At 36.0% G+C, this 17,218-nt stretch overlaps 1 protein-coding gene and 1 long non-coding RNA gene across 3 annotated transcripts in view; one reads left to right on the top strand and one right to left on the bottom strand.

Moving 5' to 3' along the window:
• The window catches only part of RGS7BP (regulator of G protein signaling 7 binding protein), a 43,441-nt gene that overhangs the window by 11,447 nt on the left and 14,776 nt on the right, over window positions 1-17,218 (bottom strand). For both annotated transcript variants that reach the window (XM_035309111.1, XM_035309110.1), the window contains exon 3: window positions 5,615-5,745. In XM_035309111.1, coding sequence (XP_035165002.1) covers window positions 5,615-5,745 — 131 coding nt within the window. The remainder of the gene's footprint in view (window positions 1-5,614; window positions 5,746-17,218) is intronic.
• Window positions 12,762-17,218, top strand: part of LOC118155712 — a 13,512-nt gene continuing 9,055 nt past the window's right edge. The window contains exon 1 of the long non-coding RNA XR_004745980.1: window positions 12,762-12,896. This is a non-coding gene — a long non-coding RNA (uncharacterized LOC118155712). The remainder of the gene's footprint in view (window positions 12,897-17,218) is intronic.

Here is a 17,218-nt window from a genome sequence, read left to right as displayed (position 1 = left end):
CAGGTTTAAGACTTGTGTTTGACACTGCTTTCTAAGGCTCAAAGCTATATAATTCAGAAGATATAGGTGGACAAATAAAACCAGGACTAGAATAGAAGCTCCAGGCCCCAGGTAAGAGAACTCATCTCTTGCTTGACAAAGTCTGAGAAAAATGATTCTATCTAGAGAAGTCCTGCCAGAGTGTGATAATAATGCAGAAGAAAATTAGGTGAAATATGCTTGGGTAAACAAGTGCAGTGAGAAGTTTCAGATTTCCTCGAAGAGATGGAGCACGAGCTGTCATCTGCCATTTTTTGTCATCCTCACCAGTAAGTACTTGTTATAGCCATCCTGTTCTGACAAAAAAAGACAGCAAGGTCCTTAAAGCCATGATGTTAGGGCCTGCAGGAAGACACAATGCTGCACTTAAAACTGAATGTATATACCTTCCTCTGAACCAAAGTTTTCATGTGATCCTATCTGAATTGCTTAAGCCCAGGTCCTCAAAATAGTTATTGACAAAATACTTCTAAGCACCTGGTTGCTGAACCCAAAGAATCCTTGCTTGCAGCTGCAACTGAAGCTACTGAGAAATTACTCTAAACATATACACAACACCGCATAAAGTATGCTGCAATCTCAAATTTTAAATCAGCACCCTTCAGTTTAAACTCTCTTTGTTCCTCATTTACAATGGGAAAAATTACTACTACCTCACTATTCAGGGCAGTACTGAAGACACGTCAGGGTATGAGTTACCAAGAAATGTTGGAGGAACAGAATGCCTTTAGAACAGAATTATGTGCAATAAATACAATATATGACACTGAACAATTAGGATACAAGACAGATGAACACCCAAGTAAATATTGGCATAATATTAACATGTATTATTTAGCTAGGACCATTGGGACTGTGAAAAGCAGGAATAATAAAGTGCATGATCAGATAAGCAAAGACGTAATACATACAAAAATGATTGAATTAAGGGTACTAGTGTACATTTCATTTTGCCATTTGCAAACCTTCTGAGTATTGAACTCTGCAATCAAAAAGTATTTTCAACACTGCACTTTTGTGGTATATGTATCTTAGAACAGGATTTATCAGAGACCGCTTACCTCAGTTTACTTACTGCATAACACAACTGGAAATATTTATGGCTTTTGGCCCCACTGTGATTCTTACATCTCAAAAAAAATATGACAGACTGTCTGACTTTTCTAGTGGAGGTTGTATGACAGTAGTGAGTTAATCTGAAGTACTGTAAATATGCAAGAAATTTCTGTACAGGAAGCTTGATATATAATATGTGGTACATGTAGGAATGCTTGTTCAGTAGAACAGAAAGATAAGGAGAGATGAGAAGATGCGTGCTGAGACAGAGAATGAAAATACCCAGAGATCAGCCCTTTGAACTGCAGTGTGGTGTTTCATAAAAGAGCATCTGTTTCCCAGTAGGGGTCATTGGCTGTGTTCCTCTTGGGAAAAGAGCATCAGCTTACTGCTTTAGCTTTATCAGTTCTGTAGTTTATTTGATAATGTCTGGTCAAGATACCAGGTCAGGGAACCAGTTCCATATTATTATTTATTAACTGCAGGTTGGTAAGAACAGTCTGTATGTTATTCTGCTTTAATCTCTGGTGGCTCCAAAATAAGAATATAAACGGGTGAAAGCTTATAGGAGATTTAAAAACCTGTACTGTGTTTGGCTGGGATGGAGTTAACTTTCCCTGCATCAGGCAATACAGTGGTGTGCTCTACACTTGTAGCTAGAACAGCCTTGGTATCACACCAATGTTTTGTCTACCGCTGAGCAGTGCTGGCACAGTACCAAGGGAGCCTCCAAACCCCTCAGAGCCAGCAGGCTGGGAGTGGGCAAGACGTGGGGAGGGGACACAGCCAGGGCAGCTGATGCAAATCAGCCAAAGGGATATTCCATACCATGTGGTGTCACACTCAGCACTAAAAGGTGGGGAAGGGAAAGGAGTTGGGTGGCTCTTGTTGCGAAGATATCTGTCCTCCCGAACAGCTGCTACTCATACTGAGGCCTTGCTTCTCAGGATGTGGCTGAGCATCGCTCGTTGATGGGAAGTAGATTTTTTTTTTTTTTTTTTTCCAGCATACTCTCCTCTTCTGAGGAAGGGGAGTGAAGGAGCAATTGTGGTGGAGTTTAGCTGCCCAACAAACCACTTATGCAACAGTTAAGAGAACTAAAAAACAGAAAATATTATAGACAAACGGAAAATATATTCAAAAATAAGCTTCAAGATATGGCAAGAAATTAGATGCAGGGAATAATACCAGACATGAATTTATTGAAGTTAACATATTTTGGAAATATTCACTGATTCTAAGGGTAGTCCTCTTCATGGACAAGAGAAACAATTTATTTTGTTTAGTATCATTAGTCCGATGGTGAAAAACTGGTGAAAAACTGAACAGACAAAGAAGTAAAAGCTATATACTAGCAATATGACAATATATTTAATAGTGGTGAAATTATTATCTCTTTCATTTCTGGAGATAAATTTATGCACTTTGCCTACACTGCAGTAGCGTTCTCCAGAAGTAAAGAAATTAAAGAAATGATTTATTCTTTTCCTTGGGAAATAATATGTTTTGGTACACGTAGAATCACAGAACAAAATTGTCTGCAAGGCCTTCTGGTCTTACTCCCTGCTGAAACCAGGGCCGACTTCTGTCATGTTGCAAGGCCTCAAATGGGTCTTGTCCCTCTGAGTTATGAGTATCTCCAAGAATGCAGATTTCACAGCTTCTTTGGGTGCTTGTTTCAATGTTTGACCACCACCACAGTGCACAAGTAATTAACATGTAACTGGACTTTCCTTTGTTGCATGATGCCTTTGCAAGACTTATAGGCATTGTAAATATCCAGGTATTTCATATATGAAAACAACATTTTACTAGCTACGTTTCACAATTCAATGTATTAAAATCCTTGTGATAATACAATTTTTGCCTATTCACATTTTTCTCTAAGAATGTCACAGAAATTTTGAGCCAAGTTACTGTCGTTATCTCTGTGTCAATGCAGGATAAAAATTATTCTCTTTAGCAATGGCAGAATAGCTACCATGACTTTCTGTATGGTGAGATGAGGAACCAATGTGTATTGCATATAGCAATAGGACTGCTATATAGGAAATAAGTTGGCTCATACTGTGATGCTGAAATTCATCTTATCCAACTTTAGGCATGTAGTAGAAGTTTAGTTTAGGTTAATCATGTAGTTACCATCCAGACATAAAAGGGAGACAGGCTCATTTGGGTTACTTGGGTCACTCCAGGCTGCATAATTTCTGCAGTTACATAAAGCACTTTGACAACTGTAGCCAATGCTATGAAATGTAGTACATTCTGTCTTAAAAAAAGATTATTCATTTTAGAAGCTGGTAGATGATGGCTCTGTTGATTCTGCCTCTTTAAATGTTATAGATCTCTTTTTGACTTGAGAAAATCACTAAGAAGTTCTATTCTGCAGTTATAAATCTCTAATTCTTATTTTCATAATAAAAAGTACCACTGGCATTAGCTATACCCTATAGCTAGATACAGATAGAAGATGCATTACAGGATCATTCAGCATGCCAGGAAATGCATAAGGTTTATTACAAAACAAGAACTTTGTCTGAGATATTATCTGGGAAAAGAGTAGTTACTGTTATCATAGATGTAGTTCCAATCAGTGTATCCCATCAGCAAATAATGAGGTTACTATATAACCTTTTCAGTAAATTACCTGCATTTCTACATTTTAGCCAACAGATGGCTAATGAAACGTGAAATTATTAGAGAGGTACATTTTCAATGAATGAAGGATATCTCCTTTGTGTATAAAGATACCCTGTTGGGCCAGGTTCCAATTCTGAATTTAGGATCTATTTTTATAAAGGTGGACAGCTTTTTAATCATAAAATGCTCTTAATATCTATCCATATTTTTCTATAAAATGGCATTGCTGGAAAAATAATAATGGGGATAGTAGTGGATTGGTTTAGTGCCAACACTCTCTCATACTGCTCAACCAAACACTTGCCATTAAATATTTTACCCAAGAAATACCTCAACATGGTAATTATGTAGTAATCAGTTTCTGTTGATTTAGCTGTTTCTTTACTAGACTATTTTTTTCATACCAATACAGTTATCAGTATGATCAGAATTGTTCTGCATATTTTAGAGAGTTCTTCAAGTTACACCATTAACTCCTTTTGTTCATCAGGAGCTTCTTACAGGTGGGCTAACCATTAGAAAAAGTAAAACATGCACCATTGAGAATCAGGATTTCTCTGACAGAACTGTGGCAGGTTCAGCCAGGAAGGCCAGTAAGGCTAAAGCAGCTGACACACTGACATCACGTTGCTGGAAACACAGCATCAGAATCAGCTGTGTCAGACATCACTTTACACAATTCCTAGGAAGCCCATATGGGAGATGACATTTTAGGGTCATTCAAAATACCTGAGAGACTTGCTCGTTAGTATGAAATGTGAGGTGAACTTCTTTGCCACTGTAGCCCTCAGGGTACTCTCACACTTTCTTTGTCAGAGCAGGATGGGTGAATGCTCTGTCTGTAGACACCTCCAAGACTTTGGAGCACTTGAGTGTAAAGTAAATGGCAAGCACAGTGACTTGATTAGACAAGCTCTAGAGTGGTTCATTCAGGATACACAAGTAATTCTGGAGGCGTATAACCTGCTTTCTTCTGTCAAGATATTTCTGGAGAACAAACTTCATTTTGTCTAGTCCAGTTGATGAGCCTTAACTCTGTACAGTCTTCGACCAGTCAAGCCTTAACAGTACACATAAGGTACGGAGATACCACTGTTCTCAAAGGGCTGTTAAAAATGTATTTTACTTTGGTATACATTAATTTGCTCAAAGTTAACTCTTGGGAACAAAACTCTTTCTGTGGTAAAACAAAAACAAAAGAAATAAACAAACTTATGTTGCAAAGGAAACAGAAAAAAGAACTTTAGTTTCAGTAGTAGTTATTTTAAACTGTTAAGCAGCCTGTGTTACAGGTCAAGCTCCTTGTTATCTTCTATTTTAAACTAAGGTCCTGCAGGTGTCCTCTGAGTACTGAGCATGACCGGAATTATAGTCTGGCTAGAAAAATTCTCCTATGAATTAAAACATGTACAGAGGGTATCCTGGCTGTAACTCTGACAAAGCTCATAAGAAAGTAAACACACTAAGTGTTGAGACCTGACCTGAAACAAAATTTCATGATATGCATGAACTAAAATTTTTCAAAAGATTTCATTCTGCAGTTGTTATTTTAATGACTAAGATAGCTTGGCTCCAATGATTCATTGGCAGTAATTTTTTTTTTTTTTTTTTTTTGGGACCACTCTTACAAAAAAACAAAATCAGACTTCAAAACTACAGAGACATTAGTGACACATGCCTGACATGACACATGCCTGACATGACATTCTGTAGGAATTATGATAATGACATGGAAATACATCTTTCTTCAGTATCTAAAAAGATTCAGTGGTATAGCCCCTTTTACAGTTTGGTGCTTTCTCTTTCATGAACACCCAAGCATTCCCCCAGAGACTGTTCTTTTGTTTAAATCAGCATGTATATTAGTGCAATTCAATACCTTTTCGATGAAACTGCAGTGATCCTAGCAGACATATGGACTTAAGCATTTCTGTTGTGTACATTTCTAAGCAACATTGCAACTGGATGTATAGTCTACAGATTTCAGGATGAATTTCACCATCTTCTGGGCTGCAACAAAAAAGAAAAAAAATAGTTAGGACTGGGACTGGAAGGACCTGACAGTCATCAAGTCTGCTTCCTACTGTTGCAAGCAACTGCATAATAATCTATTTCATAAACTAATAAATACATTATGAAAAAGCTATTTATACTAAACTGTATTTAAAAATGATTTTTGAGCAACCTGATCTACTGGAAGGTATCCCTGTGAATGGCAGGTGAGTTGGAACTAGAGAATCTTTAAGGTCCCTTTCCAAATCAAATCATTCTGTGATTCTGTGAATTCTTTAGCTCTATAAAGCTCTGGGCTAAAACAGCTGAACTTGCATTGCTTGTTTTTGTTAAGACTACATGGTCCTTTTATTCCCCTGTGTACCTTTGGAAAAGGCATAAATAAGTGACTGAGCTCTCTCCATCTCTTTAGAAGCTTTGAAGAAACATTTTCTGGTAGATTGAAGGATTCATTTGCCATCCTATTTCAGCTACCTTTGGTCCTGATGCAGCTGCATAAAGAGATTGCAGGGCCACTTTCACAGTCACAGTTTAGGTTACAAGTGCTGGATGAGGCATAATCCACCCTTCTTTGGAAACACTCTAATTGGAAACTAATCAGTTGTAGTCTTTAGGTTCTATAGTTTCTGCCTGAGTTTCCTTTTCTTCCCAGTGTTTAAAATATTAATCGTGTGATACAACACTGTGAGGAGAATGGAAGTTTAGAGATCTTTTTCACAAAAGCTATCTTTGCAGGGTGTCTCAGTAATAACAATTTTGAAAACAAAAATTGAAATCAAGAGTTCACACTACACATCCAATTAGTTGCTTCAGACACTAAGAAAACTATTTACTCAGATTCAGCCACTTTTGTGGGCTGAGGATGCTGCATGGGCATAAACATAGTTTTTTAAAAACTTATCTGTTTCTGTGAGTACAAAAGAAGTGATCTACCCAGTCACAACCTGAGAATTCGGTTTTCAGTGCCCTTTCCAAAGGTGCTTTCAATAGGGAAGTAACTGGTAAGACCAAAGAGCCAGGATTTGAGCCTTTTCATCTTCAGACCTTCTTGCTATTGGTTTGCTATAAAGTGCTGTTAAAAGGTAAAACAACCCTTCAAACTGGATTTTATGACAATTCAGAAACTTGCTTTTCTAGTAAACCTGAACCTTATGGCATTTCTGAATACTACTACCAAGAAAGGAAAAACATTTTCTCAGCACGTTTTCAGATTTCTAGCCCATGAATAATATAAACGAAGCTTTCACAATACAATGATTGCTAGCATTCTTTACAGTGATTGAATTTCCTGTGGTTAAACTGATACTTCAAAAGACCCTCCTGAATATGAAATAAAATTAGACTTGCAGATTTCCTCATGGGAACCAAAGCAACTTACCCGATCTATTATTTGCAGCAATGCTAGACTGGACTGCTGTGCTCAAATGATTTCTTAATACCATTTTAGGCCAAAGACTTTCAGATCCATAGCAGATAATACATTTTTAAACTAGTAAAATAGGTTCTTTCTGACCAAAATTAAGAAGTCATTATTTGTACCTCAATCCAGTCAAAATGTGAAGTCCAGCTCTTTTGTCAGAAATGCTTAGATACTGTGTTTTAAGGAAAATTCTATCAGTTTGTGCAGATACAATTTTACTGTACTCCAGTTCAAATGAATACTGCATACTAAAACATGTTAATTCCTGTATTTGAGATTCACAATCATTTCTGACAAAGGTGACCATATGTTGCCTAGAAAGGATGGACCTTCTGCCACTTATTTTAGTGACACCAAGGAAGAAAATGCTCAGACGTATTCTGAGGTAAGAAAATAGATGAGGCCATTATAAGATAGGCCTTGTTTTATTTCTGGGCATATGGCTCCATGTGCAGAAGAAGGGAGCAACCTCAAAGGGATATTTGATGCATGGACTTGCCATTATCTAGCTCTAATGAGGGAGAAACGGTGTTGTTTTCCAAGGTTCTCAAGGGTTCCTGTCACACCAAGCGGCATCAGAAATCAAATGGAACTATGAAGGTTTCACAGAACTTACTAGAACCTTCCTAAAAGGAAAGAAAAACCTTAGCACTTCCACAGCATATCAAGGAAGACTACTGATGTTTGTACACACCAATGAAAACAGTAAAGAATCACAGTAGTGATAAGCTGCTCTAAAAATGCTTAAGCAAGCAAAAAATGTGGCTAAAATAGAAAAAAAAAGAGAAGGCTATAAAAGACTGAAGATTTAAAAGAAAGCATGTTAGACTTAGTAAAAAGGGACAAAGGAAGACTGGTCCCACCTGCTCTGATCCATTACAAAGCAGAACTCATCAAAAAAGCAGGAGATGATAATTGTAAATTGCAGTTGTTTTGATCTGCGCTGCTTTGGGACCATACACATAATAATAAAGCTGCCCATCCTAGGAGATTTATTTTCTTTGGCTAGGCTATAATATTTGCTTTTCTTTTCAGACACATCTAGTTTTCTACTTCTAAACTGAAGTCTGCATTTGTTGAAAAATGTATGATACATGACATGGTATTTTCTGCGGCTTATTGTTAATACAGACCTGCTGTTAGGGCAGAAGGGATTTCACCTTAAAGATACTTTTTCTGATGTTTGCTATAGTATTTCTTACCCTTTTCAGTGATTCCAGCTCTGAAAACTTTTGATAGTTTTAAGTCCCTGATTAGTTTTCCTGAAATATTAAGTACCTCACAGACGTTATTATTATTTTTATTTGGTTTATTCAGAATCAAGTCCTTCATTGCTTATAAAAACACATACTGAAAGTGGATCCTTTTTCAAATCTCACATTGTTTTCAAAGCATATGAAAATAAATATTTTCAGTGACTGCATAAGCAGTATTTTAAAAGAATAGAGGATGCTAATTCTCAAACTGAAAATTATGCTTAGAAGACACAGCAATAAAACATACTTAAATGCACAAAAAATTACTCTGAGATAAACAACAGAAATCCTAAAAGCAGTACCTAACTTAAGACTGCTCAGACACTTTTAAGTGCTATTACATATTTTACAATATTGTGTAGTACTTTTTATCTGGCAGTATTCTACAGTATCTAGTACTGGTTTAATAAGACTTAAATCTTAGCAATCTCTGCAGTTTTGTTTGCTGTCTTTTTCATTTTAAGCAACACATCCCCTATAACAAGTGCACCTGTATGATCAGTGATCACTTAGCTGATTAGAATTGGACTTTTCTCTCTGCATAAACAACCACAATATGTTTAACTGCATTTCTTTTCAAACTGGCAGATGGCAAAACAATTTTTAATGTAATCATATCTGTATTAACCAAAGAAGATAAAACACATATACCTCAGATTTCAATGTAATTTGTTTTAGTATAAATCAGGAATAGTTCTTCTGAAGAAGGCTGTTATTTCTGAACCACACTAACCTATTTGAGAACACTATCTAGCCCTCCATTTTGCATAAAGTGCTCTGAATAATTTCAGTATTTTCTGCAAGTGTTGCTACAGGTTTGGATAAATCCTAGAGAGGAACAGGATTCTGATGTTTCATGCAAAAGACGGTCCCAGGACTAAATCTAACCTTACAGAATTCATCTGACCAAATACAGCATGAACAAGCAATTAGCCAAATACTGCAAAAGTAGAACACAGCATGTTTTCTTTCTCTGGAATAGTATTTTAAATTTCTGAACTTTGGGTTATATATACACTTGTTTTTATTTCTCTGATAACTAAATGAAAGAACCATAAAATATGTATTGAGATAATAAGTGGCCTTTTGGAGGCAATTGCTATACTGATTTATGTTTTTATACATTTTAGTGTCACTTATATTCGATGGGGATAAAGGTTTTTTTTTTTTTTTTTTTTTTTTTTTTTTTTTTTTTCCCCTCATCATGTCTGGATTTATTGGAATACAGTAATTTCCTTTGAGCTATTCTTACCAACAAAAGGTTTGCAAAAAGACTGTAGTTCCTCACACTTGTCACATTCAACACACAGATCCAAAATTTAGCTCTTAAGAGTTACTGCTATTTTCCTCAAATTCCTAAATCCTTGCATCCCAATACGCACACGAGCATGTTCAAGAGCCTGCTTGAGCTTCTCAAAAGTCTAGACTTTTCTTTCTAAGCAGGATTTCCTCTGTCCTGAAGATGAACAGTTATACAACTATTAATGGACAAATGAGATATTTATTTGCACATTCCACGTGCAGGGCATTGCCCCATAACTGTTCCTCGTGCGCAGTGGAAACTGCAGTAAATAAAGACACCACAGATGGCAACAATGATCTCCTTCTGCTCAGTAATGAGAGCACTTTCTCACATTGTTTTCTTCTGAAAACAATGATTCTTTACCCCTAAGACTATCACTATGGAAAATACATGACGAGACAATAATAATTCCCTTGTAGAAGATTTAGATAAAACCGGATTGTCATCCTATCTTTCTCTGTGTTGTTTCAAATGTTAGAAATACTTAGATTTTTTAGGAATCATCATCATTAATGGAACTTTATGATTTTGAAGGTATTTTTTCCTTTCCCTTCTCACTGGGAAAAAGATCGAGGGTTTGCCCAAAGTTATGAGAAAACAGTATGTTCCTCACAGCTATTTATTTTCTGAGAAGCAGAAATGGTCCACTTTTTTGGACCTGCTGACAGAATTTTTAATTGTGCAACCTAAGAAGCCAGCAATTATATATAAGAAGATTGGCACATAAGCCAATTTTAATTTATCAATGGCTTTCTTTTCACAGATGAGAGATGAGCTGTAACAGTAATTGGGAAACACAGTAATAGGTATTTTAATTGACTTTTTTTTTTTTTTTTTTTTTTTTTTTTTTTACAGGAGCATGGAACATCTGTAATTAGACCATTGGCAAAATTCCTCTCATTTGCAAATCCAGAGTAACACAAGTGACATCCAAGGAAAATATTTTTAATTATCCAAGGTTTATACAATGAGAATTATTTCCAGGCCACTACCCCCACTAACAGTCTCAAACTGGTTAATCAGTCTTTAACAGCAATAATGACCACAAGCATTCCATTAATTTTCAGCCAAACAATTTGATTTCTTGATGAAGACCACTTAGATATTGAAAAAAAATCTCAAATAATATGATCTCATATAACTCCTGTGATAAATTGTGTTGTCAGTGGAGCTGGTTAATACCATGAAGTGCTGCTGGCCATACAAGAATGAGCACAGCACCGATCACCTGCCCATGAATCAATAACTGTTTGCTGCCTCTGAACACATATGAGCACATCATCACTGTCATTTGAGCACAGCTGCTGCAAGATTCTAAACAGGAATTGTGCTCACTGCCTGCATCCACTATGGAACAGAAATTTGCTTCTCTATGCACTTAAGTTAGAATAACAGGTAACATTTACGGGATTTGCATACGAATATGCAAAGTCTTGTGACTACTTCCACTGAGAGGGGAGCACTGCTGCCCTCCTCTGGATGAATGCCATGGACGTCCCACACGGGGAGAAACCAAAGATAGACTTGGCTGGAATTCTACTGCCCAGGGAAAGCCTGTTGACTTGTCAGTGAAGCTGCAAGATGCACATGTTCCCACACCTGAGGAAGGGAAAATGGTGAGATAAACGTACATGTGCTTAAGAAATGGTGAGATGTGTAAATGTGCTTAAGGAAGCATTTTGCATGTAGGGTACTGTTTATAGGCCCCTACAAGCTGGTCTATTGCTTAATAAATATGTCAGGCTTCACTCTAGCGTGTTCTTCACAAGAGAACTGTAGGCTTTGATTTTCAAATGGAACTAAGAGAATGGGCTCCTTCACCCTTCAAATATTATATATATATAGTATATACAGTTTTCTTTTCAAGAATAAAAACTATGTATGAAAGAAAACCTGTGTTAACTTATTACTAACAACTACACTTAACTATTACACACAACTACTCTTAATACTAACAACTACACTTACCTTCATGAGATTTATAGGATTACTTATGTGACCTAAAAACACTTCATGCTGTCCAAGAAAAACTGTTTCTAATTTCCTTATTTTTTTTTTTCCCTCTGCTAAATTATGTTTATAGCTGTATATTAAATATTTTTAATGTACTGCCCTTCCTTTACTAAGAATTTCTGTAGTTATCACTTGGATAAAATATCACCAGGGTGCCACAGAACAGAAATCCTTATTTGAAGATGTGAATACTACTCATTTGATGAGAAATTCACATTACTATGTGAGCCACACTTCTGCAGTTTGAGAGCTCTGATATCTACAATTAAAAGTAGTTACAAACAGAAAATTCTGATTTGATTGTTTGTACACCAGTAGTATAAGTTATACAGTTTATCAGGCTGCTAAAATTGCAAAGTTTTTTTTTTTTTTTTTTTTTTGTAAACACAACGGAAATAAAGAAATCTATAGCATTATCGTATTTTATATACTTTGTACAGTGGTAAAATTCATAGTTTTCTTTCTATAAAATTCGGATTTTTAAAATTTGATAAAGTTGTTCAACTGATTTTTTTTACGAAATACTGACAAGAGGTGATACTTACTTTGGGTTTTCCTAAGCTGATATTAAGTAAAACCAATAGAGGGAGCTCTTATACCAACTATTATTTTTTCCACCTGGCGTAAGAAAGGTGAGTGTATCACTTCGAATAATCATTTTAAGATACAAGAATACGTTTAAAATGTCTGTCCATAACATAAAAAGGTAAAGAGTGAAAATGCATATTATTTTTCAGCTCCAAATAAAACACATATATATATTTTTTCTCCCCAAAATGGTTGATGTATGGTTTTATTATACTGCCAAAATGTTGGTTAGAACTGGAAAACACTTTCACATACTCCTGGATTGCCACTGGTGCCCAGCATTCATCACCCACTTAAATCAGTGAAATTTAAGACTGTCAAAATTGAACAAATCTTCTGCTCTGAATCTGATTTTAACTTAAAAACTTTAGTCAAACATTTACAATAGAACAGTACTTTACTATCAACAACATTTAAAAATACATGCTGATATATTGTCTGTGGTTAAAAGAATGGGTAAGTTATATAAAGGGCTTGATATACTTTTTTTGGGTAAAAATATTGTGTTAGCAAATTACATCCTTTACTATAAGGCAGAGTGTCATTTTAATGAATAGTACCAATAGCTGTAAAATATCATGAGACAAAAAAACAAAAACAAAAACAAACAACACAACAAATATCTACATATATAACAAAGAACGTGTATTTTAGAATGTGTGTTTAAAAGAAAATAAGCTTCTGGCAAATTAAAAGTGAAAACTAATTAATCAAATTCTGCTTTATGCCACTTAAATGTACTTCCCATAAAAATACGGTATGGAAAATAACTTATGCACTTCACTGTCAACAAATATTTCCACGTAAAGTGTCTTTTAATTTAGGTGCAGAGACACTGCCATTTAGAAATATATCGGACCTGCATAAAATGCCACAAACCAGCCTTACAGATTATAGTTCTTCTGCTAGAGTTAAAAATGTGACAAATACTTCAGAAGGTATATGCTTAATCTCCTTAGATACTGAGGCAAAGCAGCAAAAGTCCTCTCTGGTTATGGCTCAGGTGCAACAGCTTAACAAACCTGCTTCTGCTTTTGTATCTTAAACACATCTTAAACATCTTATTTCTTTTACACTTCATCATTCATGTTTTTGAATATAAGTAGAAAAGCCATCAAACTACAATATTTTATTCTGAACAGATCTTGAGAAAACATTCTTATTTGTGTTCCTCCCATCTGCGAGGGTTATTTTTTTCTTCTAAAATAAAAGTATGTCATGAAAATTGCTGCCATTTTCATTATCATGTTGTTGTTGTTGTTGTTGTTGTTCTACTAATACACTGAAATAATGTGATACAACTGCTGCACAACATCCCAGTCCATCAGAGGAAGAAAAGGGAAAGCTCTTTCTAGTAGACCTATAAATGGTTGCTATGTTGTTTTCATTAAATAGTTGTTTTGAAGCAGTTACGCTCTTGAGTGCTCTCTCAGTAACAGAAGGAGATATGCGACCAGATTTTGGTCACAGACCAATGTAAGTCTCCAGTTACTCTGATAAGGCTGAGGGAGTCATTCTGGGTGTATGACAATGCAAATAGAATAAAGACACAATGCATTAACTCATATCATAGATCCATTTCTAGCTCCCAAATTGACAGCAGTTCAGATATTTCCAAGCTGGAACAGGTTAGGTAGAATGATACTAGTAGGAAATATACTTTTTGGTTTTAATCCATTCAGGAAAATCTTTTTAACTTCCATAGACATTGTCTTATAAACAAAGGGTGATAGATGTCTGCAAATCATTGTCATTTTGATTTTTTTTTGTCTCACTCCAATATAGTATATATATATATATTTATTATATCTTATCCTCTATTTATTAGACTGTATTATATATTTTATAAAACATTAAATATTTTTATCATATAGTATACATATACACTATATACATAGAAAATATAGTATTTATTTTATTGAAGTCCTGTACTTTTTTTTTTTTTTTTTTTTTTTTAAGTTCTAAAATTGTTTTGGAAACTCACAATATGAGATAATAGCTACAGACACAGTAATCTTGCCTTTAAAATTAATTTGTTAGTAACTCATTAATACTGTGATTGTTCCACATCCCTGACTTTTCACTACCAGGAGAGCAAATAAATATCAAACTCTTTTAAGAGTTGTGCATGTACTTTGCAGGTGCTGTTATCCAGTGTTTGCAGGTGCTATTCAGAAAACCTGCTTTGAAACTATCAGAATTACAGACTGAAACTTTCTAGATTTGTTAGATTTAGTGTAGATTTTCTCAGAAGTGAATTTTATTGGCTGAATGCATGAGCATGGACAAGAACTATCACAGGCCTACACAAACTTTTCTACCAGAAAACAAACAGGTTCTGACCAGTTTATAGAACTTCTTGAACGCACGTAGAACAGTACTAATATAAGAAATATTATTCAAAGCCACTCTACTGTATGCTTAGGCAAGACTAGCTGGATGGGAGTTTTGGTAGGCACAGGGGTTGTGGATTGGCATGTGCTGGCCTGTGTAGCCAGCTCCACAGAGGCCTCACTGCAGGATGCTGCCAAGCCCAACAGCCAAATATCACTGAAAACTTACTTAAAATGGAGATGGAGACAACACAGAAGGAGAGGAGGGAAGAAAAGGCATGAAAAACAAGAGAGGAAGCATCAAGATCAGAGAAAAGTAGTAGTAGGAGGTTCTCTGTGGCATAACAGATATTCCTGGCGGCCTGTGGAGAGGGTCACGCCAGGCCAGATATTCCCTGTAGTCCACAAAGGACTCCATGCTGTAGCAGATGGATATTTCTGAGGGAACTGCCACCTGTGGAGAGCCCATGCTGGCGCAGAATTTTCTAACAGGACTGAAGCCTGTGGAGGAGCCCATGCTGCAGCAAAGTAAAAGTGGTAAGGAACACCACAAAAGTGGAAAGAGCACCACAGAACGAACTGTTATGGACTCATCATAATCCCTCAGCCCTCATCCTCTGTTATGTGCTGCTCAGGGGGTGGTTGAGGAGTCTGGAATGAAGGAGTGAAACTGAGCATGGGAAAGTGAGGGGAAAAGGTGCTGTTTTAATGTTTGTGGTTTTGTGTCTTTGTTCCTTTTTGGCTTGTTTTGTTTAATCGTCTTGAAGTCGAGTCTGTTTTGCCTGCAAGAGTAATTGATGAACAATTCTTCTTTGTCCTGACCCATGAGCTTTCTCAACAGCATTTACCTAACTATGGTCCTAACCCCAGTCCATCCTAGAAGGATAAAGTTTCCCAGAACTCCTAAAAGGTGTAAGAGAGAGTCTCTCATACAGCTCTCGTAAAATGCATGATGCAACAATATCCAGCCAAACAGTATTGTATTATCATGTTTTTTCAGGAAATAAGATAAATTAAAAACCAAACCGAAACCAAACCAAACCAAAACACATTAAAATTCCTAACAAGCTACTTCTAAGCACTCAGAGTTCCAAGTGACATTGCACAGGCATCTTTAATTGTGCTTACTGGAAGATTTTTGAAAAGTAAATGCAGGACATGACCAGCATATCTTTACTGAAACTAATACTAAGCCCCATTAAGCCATCATTTTTTTCTTCAACTCATTGCCCTTTGCCTTGACGTTAGGGAAATCCATAAGACTCTGCACTATCCAATGATGTGCTGCTGAACAGGATCTTTCTGCACATTATCAGGCTCCTCGTTGAGAAGAGGTAGCATCAAGTTAGATGAAAGCAGTCACTTGGATAAGCTCTCAAATCAGCTTTGCCTCACTCTAGCCTGATCTGGACCATCAATCTGACTCAACACTTCACTGCCTCAGATAAAAAGACAGACACTGCTAATTAATAGATAAACCCAACCTTTGGCACAGACCTTCCAGGAAACATCTGTGATGACCAAGAAAGAGATGGTCAGATTAGTTGAATGCAACCATTTTTCAGTTTCCTGAAGAAATTCCTATTCAGCACCCTGCTTTGTCAGCATCTATCTGCATGTAATTCTCAAACAAGTTTCTTTGATAAACCAGTAGTGAGAACAAAGAAAGGTTGCCTGTGCCAACAAGCTCAAACACAGTCTACTTCTATATTGACTCTTATAAGGTGCCTAGACAAACAAACCTCATACTGCCTATAGATATAGATTTCCCCTTTGATTTTAAGCTTCCAAATTCTTTTATGTCCTTAGTTGCTTACTGTTCATTAATTTCTAAACTCTGCATCACAGAAGTATGCAAAACTTAAATGCTAAGAATCCACATCTACACTCTTGTCTAGTACCTTTGGTTAATAGTTAGAAAGAGAATGTTTGAAACTTTGACAAGTATTAAACAATTATCTGTTGTGGAACAATTTATGAAAAATTGTTCTGATCGATGTGAACACATTTTCCCAGAAAAGCCTGAAAGTGAATAAAATGCTTCGGGTATTTGTTGCTGCAAGATCTAGGTCATAACAAACTACTAACATATGGGGTTTAGAAGGAAGTCTGCTGCAGGCAAGTGATGCCATCTGCTGTTGACCATGCACAGGACACTAAACCAGATGACTGCTTTGATTTATGACACCTCTGTTTTCCCTTTTTTCTTTTTCTAGTACCTACTTCAAATATAATTTTTAAAAAGATTTTTCCAAAGGGCATTCCATAAAGCACTTGTGTGGTCTGGATACCTGTTACCTCTTTGTAACTTAAATTTCTGGATTTCCATATGTCAAAATGAGAAAAACAGGAGATGTGAAGAGAGGATAAATATATTTGTATTTCCTTAAAAAAAATGAAAAGAGAAAAAGAAGAAGAAAAAAAAGATGCCTTTGTTTGCAATAAGAACCACTGAAACCAAAGATAAAACGTTCTGTTACCTCCACTGGGGTTCAGATAAGAAAAATACTGCACAATACTGCATTAAAAACTACTGAAAAAATCCATACATTCTCAT

The sequence above is a fragment of the Oxyura jamaicensis genome, chromosome Z, assembly GCF_011077185.1.
Source record: "Oxyura jamaicensis isolate SHBP4307 breed ruddy duck chromosome Z, BPBGC_Ojam_1.0, whole genome shotgun sequence".
NCBI classification, from domain to species: domain Eukaryota; kingdom Metazoa; phylum Chordata; class Aves; order Anseriformes; family Anatidae; genus Oxyura; species Oxyura jamaicensis.
Note: the sequence above shows the minus strand (reverse complement) of the source record. Positions and strands in the feature narration are given on the sequence as shown.